General features: G+C 53.2%; 2 protein-coding genes across 2 annotated transcripts in view; both read right to left on the bottom strand.

The window, feature by feature from the left end:
• Positions 1–2,490, bottom strand: part of SETD5 (SET domain containing 5) — a 65,680-nt gene extending 63,190 nt beyond the window's left edge. The window contains exon 1 of the mRNA XM_040075838.2: positions 2,426–2,490. The gene's annotated coding sequence lies outside the window, so the exon portion shown is untranslated. The remainder of the gene's footprint in view (positions 1–2,425) is intronic.
• Positions 2,491–3,645: 1,155 nt separating this feature from the next.
• Positions 3,646–13,003, bottom strand: LOC120758058 (SRSF protein kinase 3-like). Its single transcript, XM_040075840.1, has 11 exons — positions 12,958–13,003; positions 12,691–12,799; positions 12,168–12,255; positions 9,904–9,991; positions 9,554–9,660; positions 7,571–7,733; positions 6,300–6,385; positions 5,753–5,860; positions 5,247–5,316; positions 5,070–5,162; positions 3,646–3,833 (listed from the first exon to the last, which is right to left on the bottom strand). Exons 1-11 carry the CDS (start codon positions 13,001–13,003, stop codon positions 3,646–3,648), a joined length of 1,146 nt encoding a protein of 381 aa, XP_039931774.1.
• Positions 13,004–14,098: the final 1,095 nt, after the last annotated feature.

Below are 14,098 nucleotides of genomic sequence, written 5' to 3'. Positions count from 1 at the left end.
CTAATGCATTCACATGCTGCATACCTCAACTAACAGTTTCATCTCTAACAAACGAACTGGAATATGCTGATAGCTCCAACTCTACAGCACAACACCATACAGACAGGGGCCAGTGCCAAATGGTTAGTTAAGCAGATAAGAAAGGCACTCATTCTTCCTTTAAAAAAAAAAAAAAAAAAAGGAAGCTATTGCAGTCAGGCAGACAGAGTGTGGATGGGAGCTGGCAGATTCCACAATACAGAGTCACGTCAAAAATGGCCTCCTGCAAACTGTTCCTTCAAGCATTTGAGTCAGCCAAAAGGGAGGAATCTTTCCCATTTATCCACAGGAGTTTTACCTCCCTATTCCACAGCAGAGCAACATTTCCTGCACATTTTGACATACAAGCAAATAAGAAGCTCAGAGAATAAATTGTACTCTGCAACAGAGGGAAACTCCTCTCCCCACTTTGTTTCCAGTCCCAAAGTTGAGTCGGGACTTTATTTTGACAGTTCCCTGGTCTGTGAATGGAAAATCCCTCCTCAGCACTAGCAGGCTGGTGTCTGCTGCACACACCCACTGCACACAGCAGAAATTCCAGTCAATAAGGCAAGTGGGGCCCAGGCGCTGGAAGGGGAGGAAGGAGACATACAAACAATAAGAAAAGCATCTGGCTCTGTTACTGGCTGGGAAGGAGACTGGAGTTCAAAAAAGACACAACTGCAGCCTTCACTTCACAGGAAGATCATATCAATTCTTGCTGCCCTACTTTTCACACAGACCAAAATATGTGGAAAGGGTAACTTGGGGCTTCCAACCCACACTTTAATGCAATTATATTAACTCAAGAACAGTGATGAAACCCATCTTGGACATTTTTGTCCCATAGGACCAAAACACACCCCGGCTCCTGCTTTAGGCCTGTGGAAACAGCCCAAAAAGTAAAGTCTTTTGCTCAACATGAGCCAGGCATCCCTCTATCACCACACTAATGGAGGCTGCTCTGCTGTCCTTCCCTGGAGATAGCAGCCAAGTCTAGTGAAGCTTCTCTCATAGCAACCAGAGCTCCAGAGCCAACAGCAGCTGCTGTCACTGCCTTCAACGCTTACCCACAGGATCCAGAGCACAGCAACACCCTCCTCCCTGCACCTCTACAGCAAAAAAAAAACAACAAAACCAACCCTGAATGCTGGCAGCAAGATGACTTCCTGGGTCAACCACAAGAAGCAGAAAAAAAGAAATCCTAGTATTTCCTATACAAGTGAAAAGAGGAATCTCCGATTATTGAAAAAAATAAGAAATTCCTTTTTTCGATTTAGATTCTGGCAGCAACACCCAGTCAGGGTGGGGGCAACTGCCTGAAATCCATAACGTACCAGTACACCATCAGACATCAACATCAAGTTCTTCCCTCACCCAAGGAGAGGGATTCGTCCCCGCCGTACCCCCAGCGTTCTCATTACATCATGGCCCGAGCCCGCAGCAGCCACAGGAGCCCTGCAGCACCCCGTGACCTCTCCAGCCCCGCAGAACACCCTCTTACTCCCCAACAGCACACCCAGGATCTCAGCTGGTGTCAGAGGAACCCGAGGACACGGCCAGGAAGGGGCTGCGAACCCCTCCTCGCTGTTACACCCATTTCCCCGCTTCCACAGGGCCACACGCGGCCTCGCCTCTCTCTCTCCCCCGGGACGGCGAGACGCTGCCCGGCGCCGCTTCCCCACCCGGCCCGGCGGTGAACTCCGGTCACCGGCATCCAAGGACGAGCCGCCGGTCGACGGTGACCTTGCCGGAGCCGCCGGGGGTCGGAGCGGGGCCGGGGGGCGGGCAGCGCGGCGGGGAACCCCCCCCTGCGGCGGCGGCGGCCGCGGTGACGGGCGAGGAAATGCGGGAGGATCCGCGCTGCAGCCACCGGCGCCGGGAGCGGGGCTTACGGAGGAAGGCGCCGCACGGGCACCATGAGAAAGCAGAAAATGCAGGTCAAACACCGCCTCCCCCGAGGCCTGGAGGGGGCCGGCGGTTCGGGGCGGGCAGCCATGGCCCGGAGACTGCCCCGAGCCGGACAACGACCCCCGCGGCCCCTCGGGACAATGCGGGGACACGGGGGGCGCGGAGAAGGCCGGGCTGCAGCGGGGCTTCCCCGGCAAAGACCCGCGGCCGCTCCAGCCCCAACTCCGGCCCTGGCACTGCACCGGCCACCAGCGTCCCGAGCCCGCGCACCGCCGGGCCCGCCATGATGCTCGCACATCGCGCCGGACCGGGTCAGCTCGGGCCGGGCCTCCGGGGGCACGGCGGGACGCTGCCGACCGGGCTGCCAAGGCAGCGCAGAGCGCAGCGTCAAACCGCGGGCCGCGCCGGGAGCCTCCCGCGGCCGTCCGCCCAGCCGCCCGCCCCGGCGTTCCCTACCGCCGCCAGGTACGGCCGGTTCCCGCCTGCCCGCGCCTACCTGGCCGGCCCGTTCCCCGGGCCCCTGCGCGGCACCAGGCCCGGCTCGGCGCCACGGCGTGTCCCGGGCAGCCGGCGAGAGCGAGCGCTCGGCCGCGGCGGCGGCGGCCCCTCCCCCGGCGGCGGCGGCGGCTTCTCCCCGGGCCGGGCGGAAACGGCACTGGGTACACGGGGATCCCCGGCGCCGGCGCCAGGGGCGCCCCGGGCACGCCCACCCCGCTCCCCGTTGGCTGTCACGCCGCCGCGTCCCGCCCCGCCGGGGAGCCCACCGCCCCCACGGCCCCGCCCCCCGCCTTCGCCATTGGCGACCTCGCCTCTCGGCCCCGCCCTCGCCGCCGCCTCATTGGGCTCCACGCGCCCGCCCCGCCGCGCGCCCCACGATCGCGGCGCTCCATTGGCGCGCGGCCCCGCCACTCGGCGCGGAGAGGAGGGAGGCGGCCGCCGGCAGCGTCGACGCGGAGCGGGGCGGGCGGGCTGCGGCAGCGCCCGCCGGGCGAGCCGCGCTACGTGCCGAGGGGCGGGGCCGGCGGGGCGCGATCGCTCGGCGCGGGGCGACTCCCGCGTCGGGACACGTGGCAGAACGAAGGGGCGGTGCGGGGGGCGGCCGGGAGGCCTGGGCGGAGGGGGCCCAGGGCGCCTGCGCGGCGGAGGGCGCGCGGGGCCTGCCGCGCGGCACGTCCGCGCGCGCGGGTTTGAGGGGGAGGGGGGCTGGGCCGGGGGTCTCCTCACGGGGTCCCGGCGGGACCGTCCGGGGCCGAGATGAGACCGCCCCTCCTCGGGCCGGGCCGGCGGGGCCGACGCTCCCGCAGCTGGCCGGTCCCCGTCTCTGGAGCCCCGAACAAAGGCCGCGGGGCAGCGAGGCGCGGGGACGCCCCCTCCGCGGTAGGAGGGGCGGCCGAGCCGGGCAGGAGGGGCCCTGCGGCACTCGGTGCCCGCGCTCGGCCGAGGGGCTCCGCCCGGTTCCGGTGCCCGCCTCTGCTCGCAGTGAGCGATGCGTGCGGTCCGCAGGCGCTGCAGGGGCGCGGGAGGAAGGAAGTGGAACCCGGACGCGGAGGGAGCCGCGGGATCACGACGCCGGAGGCTGCGCGGCCGCTGCCCCGCGACGGGGTCGCTTGGCACGGGGATTGCGAGCGGGCGGCCGGCCCCGCCGCCCCCGCGGGAGGGCGGTGCGGTCGCTGCGGCGGGTCCCGCGGAGCCGCCAGGCGGGGCAGCCGGGTCGGGTCACGGTGCGGCGATCCAAGCGTGCCGCAGGCTCTGCGCGGCGCTGGCGCGGCGCTCGGGCGCGTAGTGCAGCGCGGGCAGAAGGAAGGCGGCGAAGGCGGCCGCTTCCCGCTGTGTCCAGCCGTGCCGGTCTGCCAGGATGCTGGGGAGGCTACGGGGGAAGAGCCGGGAGAGCCGCAGGAGAGCGCCTGGCAGAAACAGCGTGGCACAGCGCCTCAATCACACCTGCAGTGCTGAGGCTGCCGCGCCTCGCTTTAGAATTAACCCAAAGCATCCTGAAAGAGCTTTGCCGCCTTCTCGGAATTATCTCTGTAAGCTCCACCTGTGCTCCTCCTTGCAGGCTTGGCTGTCGCGTGCTTCTCAGACACCACTTTTCCAAGCTAGTGTTCGGACTCTCCCTCTTCCTGAGTACTTTCCTTTGCTGAGAATGTGCCAAGAGTGCCCAAAGTGTTCCTATAATAACCATGCCAGAGCCATTGCTGCTTGTACCCTGTACCTGCCCACCGGGACCCGGATGCATCATGCTATTTCGGTGTCACGTCTCTCGAGACACTTTTGTTGAATTTCTGTGCCAGCCAGCTCTGTGGGGCCCAGCAGAGTGTACGACTGAGCAGGAACCAACCCTCGTCCTGAGGAGTGCATGGTGTAAATACAGTGATTCCAGTTAGGCAAGTGTGGTCAGGCCAGGTTGGTTCACAGGGAGCGTGAGTGTAGAACTAGTTTTGACTCATTTCTGTTAAGCACCATAGGAGACAAGTGTGAGCAGAGGATGTGGATGTGTAGGGAGGTGCTTGTTACATTCCAGCATTCAGTACTAAGCACTGAATGAACTGTGGGTAGCCTGGTAAGCATGAAAGCAGAGGATGATAGGCCAAATTGCAGAAGGGTGGAGTCATGTGATGCCTTGTGGTCAAAGAAGGGTTTCAAGACTCATGAATCAAAGGGAAAGGAACTGGGGAGAATAAAACAGGAGAGATGTTACAGTTGGGTCAGAAGACTAAATATAGCAGCCACATTGGAAGGATATGAGTGCCCCATTCCTGGTCATCATTGTTCTCTGCCAGTGAGCAAGTGAAAACCAGCCTGTTACGCACTCTTTGGCCTTCCTGGCATGGAACTGTTTCCTGTCTGTATTTCCATTTTATCCAAATTCAAAGGAGAAAGAATGGAAATACTTTCCCTTTGGGTGTTTGCTATGACCATTTTTCAGGATTTTGCATTCATCCCTGGAATGCTCACAGATTGCAAAGATAGGCAGGGCAGGGAGTATTACTGTTCTTTATGAAATTTCCATTAGTGTTCCATCCCTGCTTGTAGCCTGCATTGTGTGAGTAACTTTTGGGGGAGTTCAGCATGAGCTGAGTAGGAGTGTGTCAGAGATCTGCAGTGATTTTTAACATAAACTTCCTTATGCCAGTTCTTACCTGGCCTGCTGAAAAATTTTGTTGACTTGTTCCATGAGAAAACAATCTGAGGAGGAATTCTTCCCAAAAGTTCAATAATACGAGCAACATGATCTAGAGGGAGGGAGGGGAGAAAAAATTTAGATACAGACTGTAACACTTCAGTCAGTGAAATGAATAAAACTCATGGAGTCGTACCATCATCTCTGGAGAAGTATTTCCCAGGTTGAGGATCAAATAGACACTCCCCAGTTGCCATTTCAAATGCCTAGAAAGGGAGTAGCACTGTTAATTCACTAATTGTCTTGGAGTTTTCCTTGCCCACTAACTGATAGTACCAGTTGCCCTCTTTATCACACAAAACTGATCCTAAAATGTGGAAATACTCACATTGGCTTGATCTCTACCACAGTTAAACAACACCTTTACCTCTGACAGGGTGAAAAGCAGTATCTGCCTGATGCAGGCAAGTCTCTGAGCTAATCTAGATGGAGTGTGAATTGCTTTAGAGTTTAAACTAAATTAGGAGGGGGTTGTACCAGCAGCAGACTTTTGCCCTAAAGCGAATGAGTGCCAACAGCCCCTTTTGCCTTCTCAGAAAGGAAGCTTTCTGTACATAAATAGGCGGATGCTAGGGACGTGCTGCCCGGGCCAGCTAATGCCTGTCAGCTTCCCTACACACACAGTGTTGTCCCCTGTCTTACCAGGCAGGCTGTACTCCAGATATCCGCAGGAGTGCCGTAGTCTAATCCAAGAAGCACTTCCAGGGCACGGTATGGCTGGGTCTGTATCTCCTTGGAAAAAGGCTTGTACTAAAACAGAAACAAACCTGCTATGGCTGGTGTCCCTAAACCAGTCGCAGCAATGCTGGTGGTCACAAGCTTCTTGTGCAGCGACAGGACATTGGGGACACAAATGAATGCCATGTTCTCAGCCCAGCACAGGGCATGGCCAGCACCTTCCTGCTGACACCAGTGGGAGTCTACCTCCCACCATTTCACACCAAACATAGTTTTAAATTTCTAATTGTAGGCACTAACTTCAAGCTGGAGAAACATCCAAAGCTGACAGTGTCTCAGGAAGACCGTGCACAGCTTGGAGCTGAGAGTGCCAAACATAACACCCCCCAAATATCAGCATCTCTGAAATAGCTTTTCAGCTGTAAAGGGACAGACAAACGCACAGCATGGGATGGAAAGAAGCACACAGCAACCCATATTGTCATGGGATTGAGACCCGGAGCAGACTCACTGTCCAGCATGCGCTTCCTAGATCTGCAATTTTCACCTCTATGCTCATCAAATCGGATTCTTCCAACTGATTACCAAGATCACCTTCTAGATGGAAAAGAGAAAAAAAATCAGGTCTTTCTGAACCAGCAAGTACACAGCACTTACCACAGGAGAGGCATGTCTATCTTCCCTTAAAGTTTCTTGGCCTAAAAGGTCCAAAATATTTTTTATAATAAATCAAATGCCCTCCTGTTTTTTTGAAGGAACACAAAAGAAGACCTGGTATCTACTAAAATCGTAAGAGAATGTTTGGGAGAACAGTAGCTTGGAGTGGAACAGTGTGACCATATGCTCCTGCCCTGCTGCAAGGTTCCTCTGTCACCAAGGTTAAATTACTGTGGGCTCAGGGGAGAGCAGCAGTCAGAACCAAAACATCTGTAGTTTCTCCTCAGCCTTCAGCAACCCTGGCTGTCACAGACCCTGGGTACAGTCTGCTTGGCAAGCAATATGAAGGCTATGCTTCCAAATGATCCCAGAAAAAGGTAATTCCTGGTTTAGTGCCTTACAGTGAGCTGTCAGCCTGTGCTTAATATTGTGCTTTTCTGCTCTGAGCAAAAGACTTGGTCACTAATTTAGCATTCCCTGATTGCCCCAGAGTTTGAGAGGCAAAACAACACTGTTATGGGAGAAATGCTCACAGAACACAGTGCAAGGATATATGAAAGGTCTCACTGCTGGGAGATGAGATAATCTGTCGAGAAACTCTCCAGCTCTACATCTTATTCAATATTCACACCATTTTGTGCAAATAAATTATGTCTCAGAAGGCCTTGAAGATTAGCAGCACATACAAGTCTCCCACAAACCTCAGAAGTGAGGGAAATAAAGAGTAGGAGTGTCATACATCTTTCTAATCAAGCCATTTTGTATGTAAACCTTTCAGTAGCTGAAAACATCAGACGTGTGGAACTGTCCTGTACCTAAAGCCCTGCGAGTGAGCTCCGAGGACATGGTGTGGCTGTTAAAAGGTATCTGTGACCTGTAGTTGTCCTTCACACAAACCCACCTGCGGGACCCCATTTCTGTAGGTGCCTTGAGCCCAGCCTGGTTTGTGTTAAGCAGAGAAAGGAGAGGCCTTTCAGCAGCATAAGCTGGCTATGATGTTTTGTACTGGCTGTTGCAGGAGATGTGAACCTTTCCTAAGGTATCTATACCTGCTGCCTATCATTTCTCTCCCGACAATAAACACCTAAGTCGGTTTTCTTGTTAATAAAGCCCTGGAGTGCTCACCTGCTCCTTCTAGCCTCACTTCTGTTCCCTGGTCGCAGTCGAGTGTGTCCACGAGAAACCTTTGGAGCCTTTTGCTGCATCCATACAGCAGGATGTTCTCCGGTTTGATGTCCGCGTGGATGATGCGGCAGCACTTGTGCAGGAAGTGCAGCCCTGCCAGCACCTGGGCAATGAGGCAGCACTGTCACACCAGCCCTGAGAGGGTCCCCAGCAGCTGCCAGAGCGGGGAGGCACAACAGGAGTGCAAGTCAGGGATTGATGGTAACTATTGGCAGTAAATGGTTTCCTGTTGTGGTGGTCTTTGGGAGCAGGCACAAGGGTTTCATCACCCCACACAGCAGCAGAGCCCCAGGAACAAGTGCAGGCCTGGACAACCCAGTGAGGAAAGGGCTGTTTGGGGTGACACACAGCAAAAGGCAGCGTGACAATCCACCGATATCAGCACAGATGGGCAAGTCCAGGGAGGTGGGAAGAGGATGGGGCTATGAGGAGGCATTATGATTACAAAGCTGAACTTTCTCCTGAAAAAACATTCTTGGTATGGCTGTTGTGTCCTGGGACCTCTGTGCCTTCCCACTGATTATAACCAGCCCCCAACTTCCATTTGAATGACAGTGACATGTCATGGGAGGGTGTTCCGTCATAAGAGGAAAGAAGAAGAAGACACAGAATAACCCAGGAGGGGGAGAGACCATGAGTGAGTGCAGAGAGAGAACTTTGGGGCCCTGCAGGGGAGCCATGTAGGGAAAGAACAGCTTGTGATGCAGCAAGGAGAGACTGGCCTGTCACAGGGGAGAGATAAACAACACCTACCAGAGATGAACAGTCACTATCAGAAATCAATAACAGAGAAAAGACTAGGGCGAGATTTAGGTTTGTTTTTTAATACTGTGGTCAGTCATAAAGGACTGGTAAATATTCTCTGTATTATCAAATTCTATTCTGGGATGAACACCAGCCCCAGGGAAATATCAGCCTTAAATGGTAACTGTGAAACGTGGAGAAAGATTTAAATAACTAAACTGGAATGAATCAGAAGTAAATACTGCCCCAGTGCTGATCTGGAGGGTGAAAACAGATCTGAGATTTTACAGTTAAAGCAGGTAATGTATCAAGCAAAAGCCTGAGTGTGAAATGGAGCACAGAGGTAATGCCACTAGATTTTTTTGTAACTTACTCAGGTGTTAGTGGAAGCCTCTTTAGAGAAAAGAGACGCTACAACAGAATCGGATGAAGGAGAAAGCAATTTTCTTTCTTAGTGTCCCTAGAAGGGCACAGGAATCAGGGTAGCAAATCTTCGTCTTGGCAAACATGCAGACTTTTGATAAGTCTCAGCACTAGAGGCAAAAAGTAATTTTAACTATTCTGAGGCCTCACTCAGATTTTCCCATTCCTTAAGCAGAGCCAGCCTTGAAGAAACTCAGTTTTCACCATCTTTTAAACAGGCACAACACATCCTTACAGGGGATGAAGGAAAAGTCGTCTCTCAATGGGGAGACCTCAACATGGAAAGAGAACTAGATGGCCAAATCAACAATTTAGAAATTCATGTAAAGATGGGAGGGAGATCTTAAGCAGCCTTCAGTGGTAGAAAGCTGCTGGAGCTGACAGTGCAACCCACAGCTGGATGCCAAGGCAAATGCCAGCAGTCTGGCGTTACTGCCAGAGGGGACTTCTCAGGGCAGCAGGATGTTTTGCCCACAAGAAGTAGAACTATGGCAGGCTGTTTGTCCCCTGCTACTTCTACAAGCAGCAGAGAACCCAATGATTACTGAGCTGATGGGAACAGAAGTGGCAGCCCTGACTCCCTGGTGCAGATCTGCAGGCTGTTGGCACTTCGTGGCCCCGACTCCCTCCCAAACCTGAGGAGGCTGCAGGCTTAGGCAGTAACACTCAAACCCTTCCCCTTGGGAGGAAAACAGTGGCATGTCCCGCAGCCAACAGCCCTTTGGTCCTCTTGCATGATGGCAGCTAAATTCTCACCTGCTGTAAAGACTTTTTTACGAAAGGCAAGGGTAGTCCCTGGGCTGTATAGTTTCCCATCAGACATCGAATGGAAGGACCCAGCAGCTCAAATACCAGGCATGCATGTGGGAAAGAGTTAGGGATTCACTAACCGGCAAAGGTGTTACCACCAACCTTCTGCCTTTCATCAAAGCTAATCCCTCCTAATTCAGCCTCTCCCCTCCAGCCACGCCCATGTGCCCTGCTCCAGCTCCAGCCCTGCTCATCCTTCTCATGGCAGCACAACACTCAGGTTTACACCATCCTGTGGCTCTCCAAGGCAAGCCCAGGCTTTGCTGGCCCAGAAAACCCTCTCCACAGAAGGATATGGAAACCATCCTCTCCAATCATTCTGAAGTCGTCTAACAAACAGATGATGTTTTCTCCTGCCAGATCCTTCTTCTTCATGCAGCTTACCTGGAGGGGACAATTCCAAGAAAGCTGCAATTAGAGACATATATATGCACAAGGACACCTTCCATCTGTTTTTTCCTGTCTGACAGACTTTCTCTTCTGGGAGTTGCCACTTCATGATAAATCCCATGAAAACAACATCAGAAAAACCAGGAATAAGTTGCTGTATATTTTGTCTTGCTGTTGACCAGGTGGGAACATCACAGTGTCAAAACAACTCACACCAATCCTGCTGATAGTATCTAGCACATCTCCTGCTGCTTATTCTCTCCAGGCAGACCCAGAAAATGCTCCTGCTTGTGCTGGAAGGAGGTTCCCCCAAGAAGACAGCTCCCTGCTTCCAGCATCAATGGCTGTTATTTCCTTTTCCTCACACCATCCCTTCAGCAATTTCCTTCGAGGGGTTGCAGAGAGGCAGAGATGGGGCTGTCTTTGGCCACTTGAATGCTATTTTCTTATCAGGGTAGAGAGCAGTTTCCAATGTGGAAGAACCCAGTGAAGGGGGTTTCTTTGTGCTGGAAAAGGGTTGGCTGTGAGCAGGTACTGCGGTGATCTATAGGATACAGAGGGGTGGTGGAAGGGGTGAACATATCTTTTGTACTAGAGCCAGGGGTCTTCAAACCCAACATGTAGTAGGTCCAAAAACAAAGCAATGATGATTCTTCACACAGCACATGGGTTATTGAGGACATTTCTTTTTACAGGGAGCTGTGGATACTGAATCTCACAGGGGCTTGCAAGGGTTCAAGGTAAATCCACTGAGAATTCCTGCCCACACAAGCATGATCCTTGGCCTGAGAAATCTGCTGCTGGAAACTGCAACAGGCCAGGGGAGCATTCAGTGGGAACAGCACTCTGTGCTCAGCTTGTCCTTACACCCACCTGGACATTTGCTGTTGGCCCAGGTACTGTGTTGAGTGAACCTCCAGGCACAGGTGCTATAGCACCCCCAGCACCACACACCTGTGTGACAAGGAGCACCAGGAGCTTGCTCTCCCAGAGCACTTATCCTGGTGCAGCAATTCGTGCTGGTTTTTTCTCTCTTCACAGCCACAACTGCCAGGGGTTTGGGTTGGCTCACTTTGCAGATATCAGATCCACCTGTACCAGTGCCAGAAGGTTCGTTCTGGCACAAGAGAAGTGAGCAGTCCTGGAAGCAGAGACCAGATCATCTCTCCTGGCAGCTCTGAAGGCACTAAGCCCCCAGTGCTGTTGGGAACAACCTTGGGAATCAGCTGTGTGCTGCTGAATGGGCAGGCATGTCCCTCAGAATTAATAATAAATCGGGGTAAGGCTCTCTACAGAGGGTTGTGCTGATGTGTAGAAAAGCAGCCCTATGATTACATTACATTAGTGCCACTTGGTACTTCCTCTTGCATCACTGCATCTGGCTCATCTCCCTTTAGATAAGGCCTACAGATTTACAGGTGTTAACTAAACCTTTCTCAAACCTGTTAGAGAAAGGCCACAGTGTAATTTAAAATGAAGAATTTAATAGCTTTTACTCATCTGAAGCTGATGTAACTTTGTATTTGAGCAAACTTGAAGAATTGTAACCACAAGCTTTCTAGAACTAGCAGTTCAAGCCAACTTCGAAGAAAACTTGCTTGAACCCAGATACAGACACCTAATTACCACCGCCATTAGCAGAGGCCAGAAGAAGCTTTCTGACTTCAGATGTTTATTGTATTTTGGTACCTTTTTTTTTTTTTTTTTTCTATTGCAGATATTTCCTTTCACTTCAGTATCAGTATTGTGATACACCAATGTCCTCTGAGTGACGTTCCTCTGTGAATGACACAGGTACAGTAGACATGCTCACATCTCCTGCTTAAGAACATTACCACATTCTTCTGTTGATTATCTGCCTTATCAATCTGCAGATTCCTCCTTTTTGCTGGATTACAGTCTCAGATAAAAGAAATGGTCCTATAAGGCAAGTGGGGCACAGCCAACATGTCCCAGTATGATGGAGGAAGGAGAAGATACCTGTTTCGGAGGCCAGTGCTGAACCAGGGTGATTCCTATGAATTCCCCAGCTTTCATTTTTTTTTCCCTATTCCCCACCTAGCTCCTTGGACTGAGACCTGGAGGCAGAGGGGGTGATGAGGCTGACACTCAAATCTGAACTCAGCGGTCATCTGCTGGAGCAAAGCACAGACCCACAGAATGTACTTACACAGCGGAGGAGAGCAACCTCATCCTGGGCAGTCTCAGCAAAGCCCTCCCGGCTTTTCAGAACCTTCACAGCTACCTGTTTCTTCCTCCTGGGAAATGAACCACAGTTGTCAGCCAACGCACGTCAGTGGCCCTCACGAGCAGCACTTCCCTTTCTCCCAGTCAGTGAGCCCTGGGCTCCCCAGGGAAGGTGCTGCCCTTCTGCAGCCTCAGCATGCCAGGCCCGTGGGCATCCCTCCCGCTGGCATCTGGCAGCACAGCTGCCCCAGGGACCAGCAAGGGACTGGAGAAAGAACACAGATACTGCAGGGTCCAAACAAGAACAGAAAATGCAGAACAAGGGCTGATTCCCACCTCATTTACATTCTTTGATTTCTGGGGACCAGCTCTGCTCGTTGCACCCCACTGATCTTCCTGTCAGGTTTTCCCTGTGCTCAGGGATGCCTGGCATGCTCCCATGCTCTGCTATTCCTGCAAGAGGAGCCACCCCTTTCCACCCCCCTGAACAGCACTCAGCCACTCACCTCATGTCCTGGCACAGCCAGACCGTGGCAAAGGCGCCGCATCCCAGCTTGTGCAGCACCTGGTATCGCGTGTTGAGCACTTCACCCTCCTGCATGGGGTGGAGGTCTCCTGTAGAAAACCATTGCCAAGAGATATTAGTGACGTCTCTAAATGCTCTTTGACTGAACGAGCAGCTGAGGGCAGCCTGACAGGTCCCAGTGGCCTCCTCTAGCCTGGGAAAAGCCTGACGTGATCTCATCTCTAGAACCTCATGCCCAAGGACTGACCTGTGCGCTGGGCTGATGGCATCTCCTGCTGCACCTGCTCCTCCATGGCCCTGGAGCACAGCAGATCCTGGCATGAGGGGATGGAGGCAGTAGGACACGGGTGGTGTGATCTTCAGCACTTTACTCCTTTCAAGAGAGCTGGAGAGCTGCAGGGTGGCCATACCTCTGCTGTGCCCTCACCCCTTTCCTTCTCATTCCCTTCAGCAGCTCTTGGAGTCGGGCTGTTACAAACAATTTTGGCACTTCAGGGAGACAGGGATTATTTTAAGAGTTCAGAAGAGGAAAGCTGGCAGGCTGGTCCTGGGCCAGGGCCAGGTGGGAGTCTCAGGTTTCCTAGTGTGTATTTTCAGGGGCTTAGCAGGGTCTGTGGGATCCCCTCCCAGAGCCAGGGAAAGCACCCTCTCCCTGTCCCCATCCTGGCTGAGGAGGGAATTTGGGCTTTGGCTGGCAGGAGAAGGCTCCTGCTCTAGAGGGGTGTGAAACAGAACTGGCATTCTAAACACTACAGTGCTGCTCCTGTACCCACAGCCCAGCCCTGGAGCTGGAGCACGGGTTCATCACTGACCATCCAGTGACATCCCAGCAAGGCCACAGGGCATCCTGGCAAGGGGCTGCTCCTGGGGTTTGTTACTATGACAGCCCAAGGCATAAACAGCACAGACAGACTGATCCAACTGCTGTCTCCCAGTGCTGCAGCACCAATGTAGGACTGGCTTCAGTACTGGGCACCTGAAATAGCAGCCCAGAGCCCATGTTGCTAATGAAATACAGATTTAAGCCACTGTAGCTGGGGCACTCCCAACCCAGCCTTTCATAGTTTGGAAATGTCACTTGCTGTACAGCTGAAGTTTCAGGCTAACACACGCTGTCCAGAGTTCAAGACAGGTGATAGTAATACCCATAGACAATTATCACAGGTAGAAATATTGAACTTTAAATCCTCCAGATCAGGTCTAAGAACTTACCAGAATCACAAGATTTTCAGAAATAGTTATAGAGGGCTGGCAGTGCTGGTGGCAAGGAGTTGTTCTGGAACAGTAACATCTTCCACATGTTGAGACAGAGCACCTGTTTTGACTCAATGTTTTGACTTCCTCAAAATATTAATGCTTCTTTACACATTCCTCTCCCAGCACAGCAG

Source organism: Hirundo rustica, chromosome 12 (genome assembly GCF_015227805.2).
Source record: "Hirundo rustica isolate bHirRus1 chromosome 12, bHirRus1.pri.v3, whole genome shotgun sequence".
Lineage (NCBI taxonomy): Eukaryota > Metazoa > Chordata > Aves > Passeriformes > Hirundinidae > Hirundo > Hirundo rustica.
Note: the sequence above shows the minus strand (reverse complement) of the source record. Positions and strands in the feature narration are given on the sequence as shown.